Source organism: Streptopelia decaocto (assembly GCF_964273445.1).
Source record: "Streptopelia decaocto genome assembly, chromosome: 6".
Classification (NCBI taxonomy): domain Eukaryota; kingdom Metazoa; phylum Chordata; class Aves; order Columbiformes; family Columbidae; genus Streptopelia; species Streptopelia decaocto.
Window position 1 is genome coordinate 20,306,672 of NC_138660.1, and position 19,163 is coordinate 20,325,834.

Consider the following 19,163-nt stretch of genomic DNA (forward strand, 5'->3'; position numbering starts at 1 on the left):
GATGCTTTGGAAGGATAAAGCCACTTCGCTTCTCACTGCGATGTCCTGGGTGTTTGTGTCTCTGCTTTGGTATTGTTTGACTGCTTCTGCCTCACAACTCTGAAGGAAAGCATCTTCCTTGATTTATTAACTCTGCTTTTTTGAAGAAGTTTGATTCTTTTTGAAAGGACAAGAGATGTAAAACGAGGATCACTGCTTTGGGAAATGGGATACATGAGTGGGTCAGGTCACCTTAAACTCATAAGTTTTCTTGCCCCAAGTGCCTGACTTTGACTTTTCAGTGCTTCTTTGGGGTTGAGGTTTTGGTTCTATGAATGACTGGATAAGATTTAGAACAACCACAGGGAGGTCTTGATCTTTCCTCTTGGACGGGGGAGTAAAAGCATAACCAAAGTAAACAACTGACTAATGTGGTGGGTTTAGAGGATGGGTTAAATTGAAGATTCCCTGGGAAGTCTGGTCGGGGTGCTTCTTCCCACCCCTGCAAAGGATGATTTTGGAAAGCTGTGTGTAGCTTTTTACTCGGCCATTGTTTACCTGATTAACTTAATTAGTCAAGAAATATCCAAGACATCAAAATGACGTGAGCATATTCTTCTGCCCCAGGAGTCAGTGTTTATCTCAAAACTGTGAGTGCTTGGAAAAAAAAGTCATCAATTTCATCTTACAGGTCAGGTCGACATCAGAAATGACTTTGCAACAGGGGAAAAGTGAAATATCTGTGGATGGGAGACCCCATTTAGCAGTATTTACCCTGGCAAAATTCCCCTTGGCTTTGCTGACAATGCTGGTGGAGTGCAAAAGGCTGAGTCGACAGGGAACAGAAGGAATTCAGTGGGAAGCATTCTTTTGTGCTGTGTGTATTTCTGAATGTGCTTTTAATATTTTGGGGCTTTGTACTTTGGCTTAAGTACTGAGGTAAAGAATTTGTTTAGAAAATTTAGCATTTAGTCTGGTGCACCAATGTCACCTAGATTTTACATTTTAAAAAAGGCAAAATATCCTGTGCCCGATGTTAACAGACCCACAGGTAGAAGGGCTTTTCATTTTTAAATGGCAGGTCACTGAGGGACACTGTTGGCTTTGAGAGCAGGAGCACAGAAGAAAGGGAAGGAGGTGACTGATAAGAGGAGAAAACAAGACAGACGTAGATGGTTTAATAAATCAGAAGATTTGGTTGCAAACACTCACAGTAGAGTTTTATATATATATATGTAAGTAAGAATAAAAATACTTTTATACATGCCACACAAGCATAAAGTGGGATTGATATTTCTCTTTCACTTCTTTTTGTTTTTATTTTTGTCATCACATTAAGAAAAAGATAAAAGATAGGGTTACAAATATGAAGCTGATAGTAGTCTGTCTAGAATCTATTAAAACATAATGGAAATTGAGCATTGAACTTATATTCCACTATTTTTTTTTTTTTTAAAGGCCCACAAAGAAGTGAGTATGTGATTTTGAAATTGTCATATCCAAAACTGTAAATACAATATCAAAGAAAAAGTTGACAAAAAATGCCATCCCCTTTTTTGGGCTAGAAATGACCTTATTGTCTTCACTAAGCTCTGCTGCCTGCTTGACACTGTAATGAATCAAGTCATTTATTGTGGTATCTAAATATGGCCTTGCATAAACTCACTTATTCTTGAAAACCTTAACCTGCATATTTACCAATGCCCACATAAGAAAATGTATCCTCTTGTAGCTAAAACCATGTTGAAATTAGTTTATATTTTGTACTAAGAAATTACTGTACATCTGCCCAAATTGTAGAACTCTACAAGGATTTTTTTCTGTGCAATGAAACACAGTATTTTTCTTAACATAAGTAGAATAATATTAATTCCAGCTCATAACTTCATCTCTTTTGTCTATTTCCCTTTGTTGAAATCTAAAATAAAATAGTAATAGCTGGTTTGTGTCACCAAACTCTATGGTGTGTTACTGCCACTAGACTAAATAAGTAAAGTATGTACGTAGGGAGAAGGTGGTTCAAATGTTTCCCTCGTATTCATACCTTTTTATGTTCTTGTGCCTGTGTGTGTATGTGTTTTATAAATATACATGTATATACGCACACTTACATAGTGTGCTGAATGCCTCAGGCTACTACCTGAATCTCCTCAGGAATCTGAAAACATAAACACGTAGAAATTGTTATATGGGTTTTAGTGCATATTCAGTTTCTTTCATTCTAGTTTATTTGAAGTCAGCCGTATTGGTGGGTTAATGGGATTCCTTTTCCTACAGAAATAAGGTGTGTAAGTACATTAAAGAGGTGAGCGAATTGCTCAGCTTTTCTTTGTTGTTCCCAGAGGCAATTTTTTAATTGCCAGCCTTACAGATTGACTTTAGGATCTGAAAATCTAGATAAATCTGTGTTCATAATAGCTTCTTTGCAGGCCAAATGATGCTTTCATTTACACCTGTGCAACTGCATGAGCCAGCTGGCAGCTGGGGCGGGGGGGGGGGGGGGGGTAGGCAGGAAAAGGCTGTTTATGGACAAAACGTATTTGATAATGAATCAGTAAGAAGCAATAAGCCCTGACCCTTCGTGGTGTTTTATAGTTCCTCCCAGGCACAGCCACGCTGCTTGGTGGTTCAGCTGTCCTTGGTGTTCTCATCTTGTTTCACATCACTGTCCATGCAGATGGTCACACACCTGCGAGTGGACAACGTGAAGCACGAGGACAGAAGGACCAAGTGTGAAGCTGGGAGGTGTGTGAGGAGGAGAGGGCTGGGGTAAGCCACCCTGTCACTTTTTGCTGTCCTCTCCTTTGTGTCTGAATTCATGCGAACAGCAAGTGAGTGCCATCGAGGGGAAGAGGTTTGGCAGGTGCAGAGAAAATGTGTGAGCCGGGTCTGGTGAGCTGGAGGAGGAAGGGCAGGCAGTGAGCAGTATGCTGCTGCAGGCCGAGTTCTCCGAGTGTTTTAAGCAGTGTGGTGAGGAGTAGCATGATGGATGGCACATGGCACCAGGTTCCACCACAACTGCCACCCCCCACTTCAGCCCTTCAGGCCAGAGAAGACAGCTCAGGGAGGGCTCCTGCTGTCCGGGTATCCAGCAGGACCAAGCACAGAAAGGTTTCGACCAGTGATGCTGTCCTGAAAATGAAGAAATTCAGTGCAAGCAAAACTTGAGTTAGCCATTAGATTCTAGTAATCCTGTGTGAAATTCCAGAACTTTGAGAGCTTTAGTGTTTGTTGTCATGCTGGATCCCACTCATATGCTCAGGAACAGGACAAGTCACTTTTGGTGGCAAACCACTCTCCCTGCCCCCCCCCACCTTCCCGTCGGTGGGTTTTATGCTGGCGCTTCAGAGGCTCGGGGTCCGATCACACATTGCATGCAATATAACATGGAAATCATCCTTCCACACTCTATTTCTCACAAAATGACCAGACCATTTGTGAGACAATGTGCCAGGAGTGCCGGTTGTAGGCATTGGCATAGCAGTGTGGAATTTCAGACAGAGCTTTGCCAGAGTTGAAAGATGGTAACAAGAGCCTGTGAGGAGCTGAGCGATGGTGAGTAAAGCAGCCTCGTGCGTTCTACCTGTGATGTAAGGGTGCATTCGTATTGAAATTAATGCTTTAGAAATGTCTTCAGAGAGCATCTGCTGTGTTTGCGTACCAGGAATGAAACCAAAATTCAGTATGAAAATAATTCTAATTGTCTCCAGTACCCATTTTCTGCTGATAAATATTACAGTACTTAAGAAAAAAAAACACTTTCAAGAAATTGAAAATATAAATGGCACTAATCTAATGGGATCAAATGCATTATATTGAGCCTATTTGCAACTGCGTTGCTGCAGATTTATTCTAGTGTAATTCTATTAATATCAAAACTTGAGTTACAAAGTGATGAGTCATGTCTGTTGTCTGTGGATCTCCCCTAGAGATCATTAGCTTCTATACAATTGCATTAAAATTTAAATGACGTGCTGCTGCCATTTTTTGCTTGGTTTGAGGAAATCTGCATATGTTGCAGCCTCTGGGTAATTGAAATTGAAGCAGTTGAGAAAATGTCACCTAACGATGATATGAGGAATCTAGTCAAGTATTTATTGTCTTAAACAGCTCAGCACAATTTGTATTAATTTAAGTGGGAAAGTCATCAGTTCTGTTGCCCTGTCAATATGGTGAAACTTTGGAGAAAGCTGCAATGTGGCACAATGTGATGCAGAAGATGCTTTGAATCAATTTAATTGCTAACTAGAGTAAATAACTTTAGTATAATAATAAACACTCATACAGAAAACTACTGTGATAGGTTCCAGCTGAGAATACATCCATTGTAAGAGGTGGAAATCTTGCATGAGCATGTGTTGTTGTGGTATGGTAGCATTTAGAAATTCTTGTGAGGCTCCAGCATGCTGGGCATAGTACAAGAAAAGATGCCAGAGCGTTCATCATCCCACACAATGAGTATGTCATACAAAATACAACAGGTAGATAAAATAGGCCTGTGGGAGAAGGGCAGATGGGGCAGCCAGGCAACCAGGTACCCAGCTGGTTCTCTAACATTTTCTCTTTTTACATGTGTCTCTCATTCGTTCATTCATTCATTCATTCTCTCTCTCTCTAAAAAAAAGTGTAGTTGATTAACTTAACCCAAAATAAAAAATGTGCTTAAGAACAGCTGTGAAAACTTAACGATTTTGAATTTTAGAATATTTTAATCAGTACAGTTAGGTTTCCCACCAAGAAATCTCATCATCTGCTGTAATACTATGAAGGCAGAAGTGTGCCAGTGAACTGAGGGATAGGAAAAGATTATCCTAAAATCTCCTTCCAATTCCCCCCACCCTAGAACAATAAAAGCTTGTTCACAGCCATAAAGGTTGTTATTAGGTGTGTACCTGTGCATGGATGGTTTATTTGCCCGTTTCTGAAGCACATTACATGAAGTGATAAAACACAAGAAACTGTTTCACCATATTTCAGTCATCATGTTGCATATTGCATACAGCATGTGAACTTCTGTTGCAATAATTGTCTGCAGTGGTTTGTCCTTGAAACCTGAACTTGCCTTCAACTTTCTCAGTTATTACTTTGCCTATAAATCTGTACATACCCCAGAACAACGTTGTCTTTGAACTCCAGTGCATCTACTCAGTGAAATTCTCATCCAGACTTTAATCTTCTCTCACCTTGATATATTTTAACTTCCCTCTTTATGGCCTGGCACACAAGCTGAATTTAATGGTGATAAATGTGTTTCTAAGAGTAAAAGCTATAAAGTGTACATAAGAGATTAATCTAAGCCAAGTCCTCATTCCCAACATGTTAAATTTGGAGAGGTTTGAGCTGGGAGGAGCTAAGGAGCCAATAGTTGTAGTTTAGGTTCATCTTCCAACATAAAGCACTTTAAAAAATTTAAACCAGTATGTATTCATGTGTCTTTTCTACTAAAGAAGATTTAGGTCATCACTGAAATAAATGTCTCTATTTACTTTCATGCTGTGTTCAAGACCAAAGATAAGAGGTGTTTTGTGGAAGTATTTGAGAGGAGGAGATGAACAAACAAATCAAGACCAGAAGGCAAATCTTTGCAGCTCATCCTTCCTGTTTGCATTTTCCCGATGCACACAGGGAATGAAATCCTACGTGCGCTTCCTCTTTCAGAAGGGAAGTGGCCGCCATTCTCCCTCTCACTGTCTGGCAGCATGCAGATGTATCGAGCTGTAACAAACCCGCCTTATTACATGGCTTTGTGCCTTTTTTAAAAAGCCACATGTTTGCTGGTGAAGTTCACTATTACCTGTCTCTGTTTTGCAACAACTTCTGAATCATTAGAGCAGTACATTTGAGTAATCTGTAGATGGGAAAAACAGTGGTTTTAAATGCTTTCAAATAGGGGGGTTTTGTTGTTACTGGAAATCAAATTATGATGCGTATGTGCATTTAAAATAGCTGTTGTAATTCAAAAAATGGTGGTTTTCAGGAAAGTTGCTACAGTGAAGTGTGCTTGAAGTTTTGGCCTGGGTCAGACTTTCTATTTCTTCTGTTCTACATATTAAATGGACTTGATCTAGAGCCCTGAACTGTAGAGCACTTTCAGCCCCTCAAAAGAAGGTTACCACAGATATATATGTATATGACTCTATATATACAGCCTGCCTGGAAATGTACAGAGAGACAAATTACTTTTCAAGGAAAAACAGTCTTATAACCAGTATGACTCAAAAAAGTGTTTAGGTATATGCTTAAGTCTACTAAATTGAAACCTTTAGGAATGAATTTTAAGCCTGCCTGGAATTCTTTGGATTTAGGCATGTGCTCTGGGGCTCGTGAGTCAGGATCAGTTGTCTAAGTCTTGCGTTGTCTTCACTGGAGACTGCAAATACTGAAATGCAAAAAAAGAAATTGCAAGGATACGTACTTGTGTTCAAATGACTGAGTCTTTATCAAACCCCTAACAGGAGGCCACTGGCTTTTGGGATTGGTTTTGGGTTGTTTTCATGCTGTTTTGCTTTTCAACTCTTTTCCTCTCAAGAAAGCACAGCTGGAGAGCATTAACTGAAAACAAATGATGCTGCAGAATATCTGCTTGTTCATTGCTGCTTTTTCAGCTGAATTCTGCTAAATGATACTCGATTGAAGTGTTAAACTGTGCTTAACTGCATTTAACAGGTAAAAACAAAGGTATTGGTAAAACAATCCCCCCACCTCACACTACCCCAGCACAAGACAATCAGAGAAGGAGGAGGGAGGTTCACCCCTGAGTTCTTCCCTCTGACCAAGCTTCCTTGCCTTCCTTTTGCCTTTAACATACTTGATTTCAAGTATCAAATTTTGGTGGGATGTGGGTTAGCTCAGATACAGGAGGGTGCTTTTGTTGTTTTTGTGTTTTTCTTCCTCAACCTGTCTGCTAAAACCAAGGCGTTGATGTGATGCTGAATAAAGCTTTATTTGTCCTGGTAGACAACTGCTGGAGACAGCGGCTGTTTATCAGCCTTGACCGATAACAAAAAAATCCCACCATCTGCCACCCGCTCGGCTTTTGAAGCAGCGAGCGTGATGGCTTCCAGCTGCACGTGGAGAAGCTGCCGGGGCGGGAGGGGGTGGTGGAGGGGCTGAGGGAGGCTGAGTGGGTGCTGTGCCTGCCAACAGCATCCCCTACAAAGGTCGGGGCTTTGTAGCACCAGACTTCGGCAAAGCCCCAGCCTAAGCTGGGTACTAGTCTGCTGGAGCCTGCCACTCTTGGGTAAATAAACATGGAGTCAGAGGAAAAATGGCAATGCTCTTCTGAGAAACCACCATGTTCCCCTTTTGAATTGCAGAATTTGTGAGAGTGGTGATTCCTCTGGGTAGCCTGAGCCTTAATTAAAATGTGGTGTTCTAAGTTGCTTCACCTCTATGGTTTGCTGGGCTAGGCTGCTGAGCTTAAAGACATCTGTGGGAAAAACAGATAAGTGGTTTCTTTTGTCTTGTTATCCTTTGACTGAATTTTCATTGCTGTTAAGAGATTTATTAGCATTTTTTATTACTGGTCATAGCCTGTGTTCTTTAATATATTATTTGCAATTTCCTTTCCCTAGATTGTGCCATTTAAGGAACACGACTCAAATTTTCCATCAGTTGCATCAGGGAAGCCATAAATATGTCACAGGGGGTGTATTTATGTACCTTATTATGTGGGAGAAAGAGTTTGGCCTGTACTGTGTAAAGTTAAAACAATAATTAATCTTTGGCAGAAAGGTTGAAAGAAAAACTCCTGGCTTACAAATATTTGTATGTTTATTGTATGTCATAATTAAATGGCAGTTACAAATTTCTGTATACCTTAAATCAATCTAATGGCAACTCTTAGGCCACCCTTAGCAGGTGTTTTAATACCTGGAGGAAGAGGGAAATTTCAAGACAAAGGATTAATAAAGTGCTGCAGTGTGGAGTGTGGTGGGCACTCAAGTGTCCCCCACTGAGGGGGAACACAGAGGATTGTCCATCGGAACAGGCAGGGTAGGGTAGCAGAGTGGTGACAAGGTCTGGGGAGAGCTTTCACTTCCTGCCTGAGTCATGGATGTCCCACCAGAACAGGGACAGTGTAGAACATCATCTCTTATCTGTGTTGGATCCCCTGTATTGGGCCATCAGCCCTCTAACGGCGGTCATCATCACTGATGTTGGCAAAGTATGAGATGAAAATTGAGTGGTGAAAAGAAGTGCAGGGCAGGAACCTGTGTGATGCTGACTTACTGGTGGCAAGGAGCGGTGGGTAGAGAGGGGAACCAGGCAATAGCCACCAAGTACGTAACGTGTATAGAAGACCGCATGCCCATCGGGGACGTGAGCAGGGGCATGGTGCATTGCCCTGGCTGCCCAGACCCCTCTCTGTGCCAGGCGTGTGTTGCTCATGCAAGAGGTTCCTTTCCCTGCCGTTCCTGGGGCGATGCTGCTTCTCCTCGCTCCTCTGCCACAAGGAAGGTTCCGCTGCTGCTGGCACCATTGTCAGCGCAGCAAAGTTCTGGCTGTGGAATGTCATCCGCTTATTTAATGATGTGCAATTGCATCTCTGTCTCGGAACACTGTTATTTTTTCTTTAAATCTGAGTTTAAAGCTGCATTACAGCAGTTGGAAACAGTAACACGAATCACTGAATGTAAGTGCTTTTTAGTAAGTCGAAGGCCAAAAATATAAGATAACTTGGTGTCTTAGGTAGGCCTATAAAATAATTAGAAAAAAAATGGTGATGATGATTCTTACAAAAACTTCCTTTGCTTCTCAACCAGCTTTAATCTTGCTTTGATTTTTTTTTTCCCCGAGGGAACTCTTGATTTTATAAAATGTGATAAAAATATGCTCTTCATAGATTAGTGAAAGCTGTGCTCATTATGTGCTGTTAGAGCTTTAAAAATTTCTTTAATAAATGAGTATCCTCATTTGGCAAATAGCTGTTGTGTGCTAAAAGCTGCTCTTTTGTATGCGACTTATGTAACATTGCAGTTAATAACGTGTAGTGTTATTGGCTGCTAAATGACTTTAGTATCTTAACTATAAAAGCCTGTTTACAAAGCTGAGGCAGTCTTGTTGGAGTGCCAGACTGTTAAATAACTACAGGTTGCCAAAACTAATTGAACTTTTACGCTGGTAATGATGTGCGAATTGCTATCACAGATACATATTTATTGGAGAAAAGCTCACAAGAACATAGTTGTTTCTGGTTATAAACATTTCTTTGCCTTTGTCCTTAAACCATGAGTGATACCATTAGAATGAGTATATCTAGATATATAAACACAGCTATTTTGTGTTATTAATAGCTGCTAATAGCTGTTTTTGTTTAATTAATTGGATAGCTATTTAAGCTATTTTTAAGCTATTAGATCTGATGTTAAATAGTTATTTAAGCTATTTCATACACCGCTTGGTGAAACGCAGCTCTGTGTGAGAGGAGCAGCTGCTGGTGGCCTCACCCCCAGCTCCCGGCTGCTCAGGTGTTGTGCATGGAACTGGGGTGCTGGGAAAGGCAGTTTGGCACAGCCCCTGTACTGGGACCCGTGGGAGCCTTCCCGAGAAAGAGTGGAAGCAAAAAAGCAAAAGTCTGTTCGTGGTTAGTTTTTTTGTTTTTAATGGGCCTTCTTGTAAACTACCGGTACAAAATTGGGAGATGCAGGAATTAAACTCTGACACATAAATTAAGCAGTATTATTTTTTTAACTGTGGTTTTTCTTTTTCTTTTTTTTTTTCCTCCTGAAAAATAGTTTTCTGTAATGTGACAAGGTTTCATACTAAACTTTAAAGGAGAAGACAATTCCTTAAAGTACGTGGAGGAAGGTGTCGGGGCTCAGTGCGTGTGCTCCCCAGGCAGGCGCGGGTGCGCGTTGCGAGCTCTGCCGCAGCCGGGAGGAAGCGCTGGTTTCCTGTGCGGGGCTGGTGCCCTCACCCAGGAGCGGCTCGCTTTGAATGTCTTAGCCTGCTTGGGAATTTAATACAAAGAACCGTTCTTGTGAGTCATGTTTTCTTTAGAATTTTGCATTCCAGCTCAGCAATTCATACCTCCTTTTTCTAATGGCAAGAGCATTACTGGATTTCACAGAACTTCAGCAAAGGGGCTGGCTCATATTCCATTCCGTTGTGGGTTATTCTAAAAATACACCACTTGTAATGCATATTAGGTACATCAAGTAGTGAGATGTTCTGACAATCAGTTAATATCCATGAATTTAAATATTTTTCAAAGGCAAACATTTAGTGTTGTGAAAGAAAGGCTTTGCCGGTAGCCAAACTTACAGCTAACCACGTGGCTTCAGAATATTCATCTTTCCATCTCTTGCATTATTAGAATATTCTCTTCTCAGCACTATTTGTATGATCTCAAATATAAATATCATTTTGGAAATACTGTTTTGAACATTTGAATGTGCCATCGAGTGTTTTGGATACATTAAGTCTCTGTGTGTGTTTTAGGTGGGGTGCAATAGCAATATATTCTCAGGTTGGTTGAACTTTTCTCTGTAAAGACTGTGTTACTTGCGATACTTTTATTTCTCACTGAGTTTCCCTGAAAACCTGAAGGAGCTTTGGCGTTTGCATGTGTGTGAAAGAGACAGTTCAGCTGTTACAGCAGATGATGAGCAACCCATTTGCAGCTGCCCATTTCCTCGCCGCTGTGCTGTGCTACCCTCACCTAACTCCCTCTGCCCTGGCACAGGGAAAGCCCCACAGCTGGTGGATCACCGGAGCTGCCGTGGGGACACGGCAGAGCCTGGGCTTGGCAGCCAGGCTGGACACCAGGTACTGGCGTCTGGGGAATGTTAAAGCATCTCTGAAATGACCAGTCGCGTCTGTCTGGTGAGGCGGCCAGGGTGCCCGGCAACGCCCGCGTTCTCAGCCACAGGGCAGGGTGCTGAGCCCTTCGCAGGACCAGAGCCCCGCACAGCCCTTACACAGGACTCCTGCTGCCTCTGCCCTCCCGCTGGAGCTCGCACAGTTTTCAGAAACTTACTCGTGGTTGTTAAACCACTTTTTTCCAAGTGATCCTCCTTTGTAAAATACGTAGTAAAAATGTGAGATGTGATGGATGGGAGGTTGCTTGCACTGCGATACATACCAAATGTTTAATAATGGTTCTGTTGAGTTAGACTGCCCAGAAATTGTTGGTCTGTAATTTTAAGCAGCTTTACATTTATACTATAAACTATTTTGAAAACTGAGATCATTTGTTCTTCTGAATTTCATTTTAGATCATTTAGGGCTATTCACAGCCGCAAAAATTTTTTACTTAGAATGCTGTTGTTACAATTTTTCCTCAAGTTCTTAACAGCCAACACCCCAGAAAATGTAACTTTTATTTAGTATTGTAGGACAAACCTATTCTGATTTTGTTGTAGGTTTGAACTGCTGTTGGATAGAAGGGAGAATAAAAAGGGTATAGTTACATTTTTGAGTTGCAAACCCACACTTCAGTATGTGTAATTTAGCAGCTGTTGCAAACACCTGGGGGCATTTTCTGTAGCATTTGAAAATTCCCTGTAGAAGTGAGACAGGAGACATCAATTTAGCATTTCAAGCCTGAAAAATATTTTAACCTTTCCTTAAATTGTGTTTTGAAGTTTAGGATTAGCTCTGTGCTTGGCTGCACAGATGGCTACATTTTACATATTCCTTTGTCTAGGAAAAAAAGAGACCACATGGTCAGTCAACGGCTTTAAACACTATTAGTTTTGATTTTGCATCTTCTTAATGGGACTTTAGAGATTCTGGGAAGATACTTAGAAAGTTGTTGTTTATGGTGTAAGGCTTGTGAGATGTGCTGTATTCTGTGTCCTGGAACTCCTCAGCTATTTTTGCTCCTACTTATTAATCCCGGTTAATGAATTTTACAGCTTCATCCCTTAAGATTCATAATGTTCATAGTGTTCATTCAATGTTCATAATTCTGGTGTGTAAAAATAAAAACTGAGATCACTGATGTGTAGAAAATGTTACTGTATTACTGGAATGTGAGGGCTCTTATTTTTTAATCTTTTAATAGCCAAAATTTTAGATGAAGTGGAATTTCTAAGCAGATAGGCTCCATATCCAAGTCACTGACGTGGTTATAAAGTTAAATAAGCTTTTTAGTCTTTCAGAATACAACAGAATGCTTTCTAAGCTTTTTCCCCGGGCACTTTTGGGAAACACCATAGTGAACTGTGGTCTATACAAATCAAATGCGATGCCGGGATAAATGGTGGAAAATCCATTAAGTAAGTGGTGTGTCACCAGAGCAGACAATTATAGCCTATAAAACCAATCCTTAAATCAAATGTTTTGTGCTTTGTAATGATTTTTTTTTCAGGTAGCTTTTAAAATACTATCAGCTAAAGGACTGGTAGATTAGCGTAGTTTGCCTAATGCTGCATGTGGCACATAAAAGAGCTCTTGATAAAACCACTGAATGCCATACAAGGTTCAGCACTTGTAAGTAATCTGTCAGGTTTATAAAAGGTTATCACTGTGACAGAGGCATATGACTCTTTTTTTTCTCTCCATTTGGAAGCACTAGTAAGGTTTGAAAGGCTACCACTGTTTTATCACAGAGAGAGAAAGAGTTTCCTGTGGTCTTTTGGGCTCTTACCCTTTTCAACCAACATGTGCAAATCCATCTGGTTGAAGATAGCTGTAACTGGTTAAAGACTTTACAGCTTTATTCCAGTTCCTGCTGCAAAAAGATTTCCATTGCAGACTCTGCAGTCACAGAGGTCGTTCATGTTACTATTAGATGGAAATTTTATGATGTTCCTGAAATTCTGTGTGAGTCTTGCAGGCCAGGATGGGATACGGGGCTGCAATGGTTTGAGATGCTGCAGATCACTGTGTTTGTGTCTCCAGTCTTAAGTGCTATCAGCCAGGTGTTTCTGACTGATACTTAGTTTAAATTAATAGAGTTAAATTAAGAGCATCTACAGACATTGTTTGTGTATTTTGGGGAAGTTTGTGTATATACGTATGAGAACACACACCCTGCCTTCTAGTCAGCGGAATCCTCCTCCCCTAATTTATTCATGAAGGAAAAGGTTAAGTTTCCTCTAGATTTTTGAGGGTGTTTTGTTTAGTTTTTTGCTTCCTGTGAACTTCCTAGAAAGAAAGACTAAGAGAGTGTTGCAGGAAAAGCAGTATTTGGTGAGAAGTTTGGTTACCCTAAGTGCCATTTCCAGTTCCTAAGACACAGAAGGAACTGGTATGTAAAGGTCAGAAGTTGCCAGTGTAGTTCGTGTTAACATGACATGACAAATGTTGTGTTACAAACAGACTAGAAGCTCTTTGTCTTGTTAGAAATCTGGAAATGTAATAACTTCTTATGCTGCAACTTGGCAAGCCTGACCAGGGGGTTTGGATTATTTTAAGCCTTTCAGATAAGGAAGCTCAGTCTGAAACTTTGCAGCCACTTGTGGGTGAAATGTGTAGAATTCTGTCTTGCTTCTATTGATTATCTTAATTATCTCATGGCTGTCCGTTTTTCACAATACCATTACTATCTTTATGACTGTTTAATACAATACAGAATCTATGTTAATAAATAAAACACTGCCTGTTAATGGAGCTGCTGAAAAATTAACTCTTTATTTTCTTGTGTTTTTTCAGCGGAACCCCTGCCTTTAATGGACTTGTGCCGAAGATCAATTCGTTTTGCTCTTGGCAGAGACCGCCTGCATGACATAGAAGTTCTACCTTTGCCTCTGTCTCTGAAAAATTATTTACAGTACCAATAAGTCGTCTAGAACCCTCTGGCCTCACGTTGGACTAGATCAATGCAAATGGCAGAAAATTGTTTACAGCAAAATATAAATCTTCGTGATGGACACTTAAGTGTTATTTAATTTTTAATATATATTTTTTTTCTGAACCAGTGAAAGCAGATCACTGTGGGGGACTACTAAAGAATGTGAAAACATTGATTTGATCGAGATTTGTGTATTATCTGTTGCCTGTTGTGTTTACAGTCCTGAAGGCCATTAATCTCATCTCATCTCATCTCTCACGTATTGGTTTATCTTTGTTGCCTCTGGTAAATACCAATAGAAAATCTGACCTGCAGGATCCACTGTCATGCAGGACAGAACTTTCTTCAATAATGTGATGATTTTTTTTTTTTCTTTTTCTCTCCTGCACCTCACCCCAATAGATGAAAATATTTTAGCAAAGGAATAATCTTGACAGTAACTTTTTCAAAATATTTAAATCTTGCCTTTGGTGTCCAGAGTTGTTGAGAGCTCTGAGTGCTCAGCACTCAACATAATCAGGCCTATGATATCTAAAAGTTCTAGTATTTAAAAAATCAGATTATTGTCTAGAAGAAAAGTGTGTGATCTAAAAACACAAGAGTTAAAAAACTGGTATATGTGTCAGAAAGATCAATTTTTGAATGTGGTAACAGTGAGATGCAGTCCACTGTTTTCAAGACCAAATCTAGTCCCTCCAAAGTTCTGCAGTTTATAACAAAGTGTTCACTTTCCCAAGAATTTAGGATATTTGTATTTTAGAAAGCTTGTCACTTTTTTATTTGAACAAATATATAATTTTTATGTGGTATGAACTCTAAGTACTTGGTTCTCTTTTTAATGTATGTGTGGTTATAATGTTTATTTATCTGTTTAGAGTCTGTGGAGTTCTCATCTGTTTCCCATCTTGGGGTGACTGATTTTGGTTTTTTTCCCCCAACTCCACCTGAAATGTATTAATTTTTCAGGCTCATCCCATTTTTTAAGATGCTGCTTTCTATTTGCATTTCTTACATGTTTCAAGTTATCTGCCTGATCAGTTATCTAGTTTTTAAACTGGAAGTTGTTGTTATGGCAGGTTGTCAAATGTTTAGACTGAGCTGCCTTCAGCATATTTTAATGTGAATTTACTGATGAATGAGGAGAAAATTTCTAATAAAGTCTACTGTCCAAAATAGAACTCCTGTCTCATTCAATGAAGTGTTAAATAACATAGCAGTGTGTACAGAGTTGTTCGGTTCCTCTTGCAGCTTTGCAAATGTTTCTGTTCATCACTCCTTTGAAATTGCTGCTTTGTGTTCACATGCAACTGACATTGCAGACAGTGTTGTGTCCTGTTCCTGATTTAGCCCACTCACTCTGAATATAGCTGTGCTCTTGCTTTTAACACAGTTCTGGCCAGATTCCTCTGAACAGTTTTATGCGAAGCTGCACTTTAAAACTCTGTGCTTTTGAGGTAGTCGAAATTTAACCATGGTGCACTGATGATTCAGGCAAAACCATCAAACCGCAGATGGTTGCGCTTCTCTCAGACACCCCAAGGAACAGAATTACAGTTTCAGTTGGAAATGAGAAACATAAGATAAAACAACACGAGTAATAGTGGAAGCAACAGGGGCAACGTGACACGGGGACGTCAAAAATTAAAGAACAAGTGTTTGCTTCGCTGGGCTTAACTGCATAAGTTGATGCTTGCTTCAGCATCAGCCTGCTTTTGGACTTGCTTTCCCTTAAGGCAAGAGCTACACACTGTATTCCTTACCTTAGTCTTGCAAAGGGGAAGAAATTACAGCTGTGATCTGTATTTCTTACTTTTCCCACTTGCTTTGTCCAATTTCAATCTTTTGTCTCAATAGGTACATAGGAAGAAGGAGATAGAAAGGTATAATAACTCACTCAAAAGGAGAAATATAGCTGTGTCAAGTGATCTTTCATAAGCAAGGTAAGCAGCTGTACGAATGGCACAGTAATCCTGGTAGACCTTACTTTTACACCTCTGAAGTCCATTTTAGGGAAACATTTCCTGAAATCAGTGTTTTACTGTGTTTAACTAGGCTTCGTGTTCCTTTGAATAACCATAGTGACACAACTGTTAAGTGTTGTCTTCTCTGTTCTTTCACTTGACCCAGGTTGACAGCTTTTTAATGTGACAGTAAAGTGGGAACCGATATCATGAGACAAATTAATTGTGCTTCTGTATGTTAATTAACCTAATTCTTTTACAGTTGGATTGGAATTTCAGTTAGTGCCCCTTCTGTGATGATGCCTCTAAACCAAATATTTTAACCTCCAGACATTTTTTCTAACACTTAGCTGTCTTCCAGGAGTGCTTGTGTTACGGGAAGGATAGTTTTATTCTTTTACTCTTCACTAATTACATATTTTGATGCTGTGGATGGTAGATGCACCCCTTCATGTGGGATTAGGGGCCTGTTTTAGGGGGTCAAAGTTTTTTGATACAGTTTTCTTGGTCTATGGAAGTCTTGTAAGGAGGATGTACCATGGAGAATATTAACAATACTTCAGTGTTCCTGTTAACCATCCCTTTGCAAAGAGATTCTCTTCCAAGAGGGCTTACAGGGCAAGCAGAGTGCCCATCTGTATTGCTAGGAAGGAGTCAAGCATTGAGGCTAAGCAAGTAGTCTGAGTATCTCCTCATAGAATGTACCAAAAAAAGAGTCTCTGTTGCTGAACTCCAGCCTGGGTGGTATGTTCCTCACATTGATTCTCAAGGCTGACTTTACTGACTTTACTGGAATGCATTGTTTACTGTCTGCTTCAGGAGTGACTTGAGCAATAATTTATAGGGTGGCAATGCATTGGCTTTTGCCCAAAACAGAGGTCAAACACTAAGTTACAATCGTTTTTCAACCAATCAAGTTAAAACTTCTCAGGCGCTCTATCCTGGAGGCCTAAATGCAGCAAGATACCTACCCAAGTGTCCACTCTTGGGCATATCTAACAGAGAGGATAATTGCTTACTACAAAGCTGTTCTATGTTGAGATTTGCATCTCTGTTTTTATCTTCCAGCCACTTTTGGCTTTCAACACACAAACGTAGACAATAAATATGATGGTTTTTAGCTTTTGTGTCTGTGTGTCTGAGCAAAAGGAGTATAGCTTTTCTTGACGTGATCTGAACGTGTTCCCATGGCTGGTAAACTAAGGCAAGTGGAAACTCTTGAGAGCAAAACACGAGTCTCTGTTGTATTTCAAGGAAAAGGGCACATGGGAGCTGCAGCCAAATTGCAACCTTTGTGATGGGTGTGTGCTAATTACTGGGTTCTCATAGGAAGTATTTCACCTACTCTTCAGGATTTGGATCTCTAATATGGCCCCTTCCTAGGAAGTACTGAAGGTGCAGAATCCCTTCTGTTCAAACTGTGGTTAAGACTTGTGGAAGCATGCATCGTACCTTTTCTTCATTGTTGGCTCAGTATTGCGGTTCTTCTGCAGCCTTTGAGAGGGAGGGGACTTGACTTATCCACCTAGAAGTCCTGCTTTTGGGACCACAATTCACGAGTGCTATAACCTCAATGATGTTTTAGGCCACTCTTAGCTTTTAGGCTTGCTAAAGCTGTAATATTATAACACCTAAATTTGGAGTCAGATTCGAGAAGCCCTTGTCCTCTGGTATAGCAGCTGTCACACGTGTCCCTGCCACTAGGCTGACAAAGTCAGCACTGTGAAGGCTTTAATTCTGCTTCAGATTGGACCAAGGGAAATGTACTGAAATGTCTGCATTCTTATCCAGAGGTAACGTAATACTGTCTGCAGAGAAATTGTGAAGTCCTATTTTAGGCTTTGTATGTAGTCTTCTGGTGTTCAAGTTTCTGTCTCAACAGATTGACTCAAACTCTTCCTGTTGAGACAGGATCTAACTGCAAGTTTCTCAGTGTTCACTTGAAGCTGGGAAAAACTGTTACAGCAGCAGATATGTACGAATCATTTGAGTGTTTCTGATGGTTATAAGAGCAATAAGCCAGAACTGCTATAAAATTTTCTTCTCATCTCCATTACAGTTGGTATTGTTAAACTATAACCATATGTTCTCACATCAGTCAGCAGCGATCACTGCACAGCAAGCTTTGTATGGGATCCAGCAGTGCTCACTCAGGTACAATTCCCACTGCCACCAGCAGGAGATCTGCCTGAGTCAGCACTGCTGCTCTTGGTTCCCATGTAAGGATCTCCAAACATTTCCAATACATTGTATTGAGCGATACTTTATTATATGTAAGCAATGTCAAGCAGATGGTTTCTGCAGGAGTTTTTCTAATTTGGCAAAACATGCTGGCAAGTGCAGTTAGGTAAATGTGAGAAAGCTGAACGAAAAAATGCATCTAGTTGAGGCTGAAAGCAATATTCAAAGTGGGAGCTAGACTTTTTGGCTCCTTGATGGTGAGTTTCAAAAGCTTTTTACTTTATAAACCTTTAAAATCTCACAGTGCTTTTTATTCTGTATACTTAAAGGAATGTAGGATTTTCATTCATTCCTGTTTATCTCAGAAAAGAATGTCTGGTGATCATGAAGTGGAAATCCTTTGTTTGCTTGATTCAGAAAGACACCAAAAAACCTCCTTCCTCCTTGGGAAATGCTGTCTCTGGACACAGAGCCATGGGAAATATACAACGCTCAGCAGCCTGAATTCCTGCCCCCGCTCCTCTTTTTTTTTTCTTTCTCTTGAGATGGCAACTGTTCTTCAGAGAAGAGCTGCAGTGTGTTCTGCGGGCAGCGTCAAAAATGTTTTGAAACGGAACACCCTACTGAGGGTACACTGAAGCAAATTTGAATGTATGTGGTGGGGGCCGAGAACAAAGGACACATGACTTCTAGAGAACAGCATTTCCCTAAGGGCTTTTTAGCCCCACCCTGGAGTACAAATAAGGAGGGAAATAAAAAATAAAAGTTGTTCTTGCTTCCATCACAACCGTGTGTGTAGTGTTAATGTTTAAAGTTTATGCAACAGCATCTTTTTCCCCACTAAACTCTTGTTGCACAGCTTTAACATCCCAAAGCGCTGCCACTGGCTTCACGTGCTTCAACAGCCTCTGTGCCCTGCTGTCGTATCAAGTATCACCCTGTTCCACATATTGTCCGCTTAGAACCTTAATGAATTAACTTCTAGGCAAAGAGCACAGTTGCTCATTACTGCTGTGACTGTAGTAATATAGGGGTACCCAAACTAGCTTAAATACCGGCCAAATAGGAGCCCGGGAACTGGCAGAACAGAGCTCAGTATGGGGTAGTTTACTATGCCAAGCAGCAGTGAGACAGCAGTGTCAGCATCTCCGAGGCCATTAATAAATGGTTGAGCTTAAAAGAGTTCAATTGGAGGTGTCTCTGCAAATCCTGTTTAAAAGAGGTGTCCGGATCAGATATTTCTAGTTTCAATTGTGTAGCTGTGAAAATTTCAAACTTATATAGCCTCTAATCTCTCCAGG

General features: G+C 40.4%; 1 protein-coding gene across 2 annotated transcripts in view; it reads left to right on the top strand.

The window, feature by feature from the left end:
- The window catches only part of SPSB4 (splA/ryanodine receptor domain and SOCS box containing 4), an 85,949-nt gene extending 70,962 nt beyond the window's left edge, over positions 1 to 14,987 (top strand). For both annotated transcript variants that reach the window (XM_082055407.1, XM_082055406.1), the window contains exon 3: positions 13,582 to 14,987. In XM_082055407.1, the coding sequence (XP_081911533.1) occupies positions 13,582 to 13,709 (128 nt within the window). In that variant the 3' untranslated portion in view covers positions 13,710 to 14,987. The remainder of the gene's footprint in view (positions 1 to 13,581) is intronic.
- Positions 14,988 to 19,163: the final 4,176 nt, after the last annotated feature.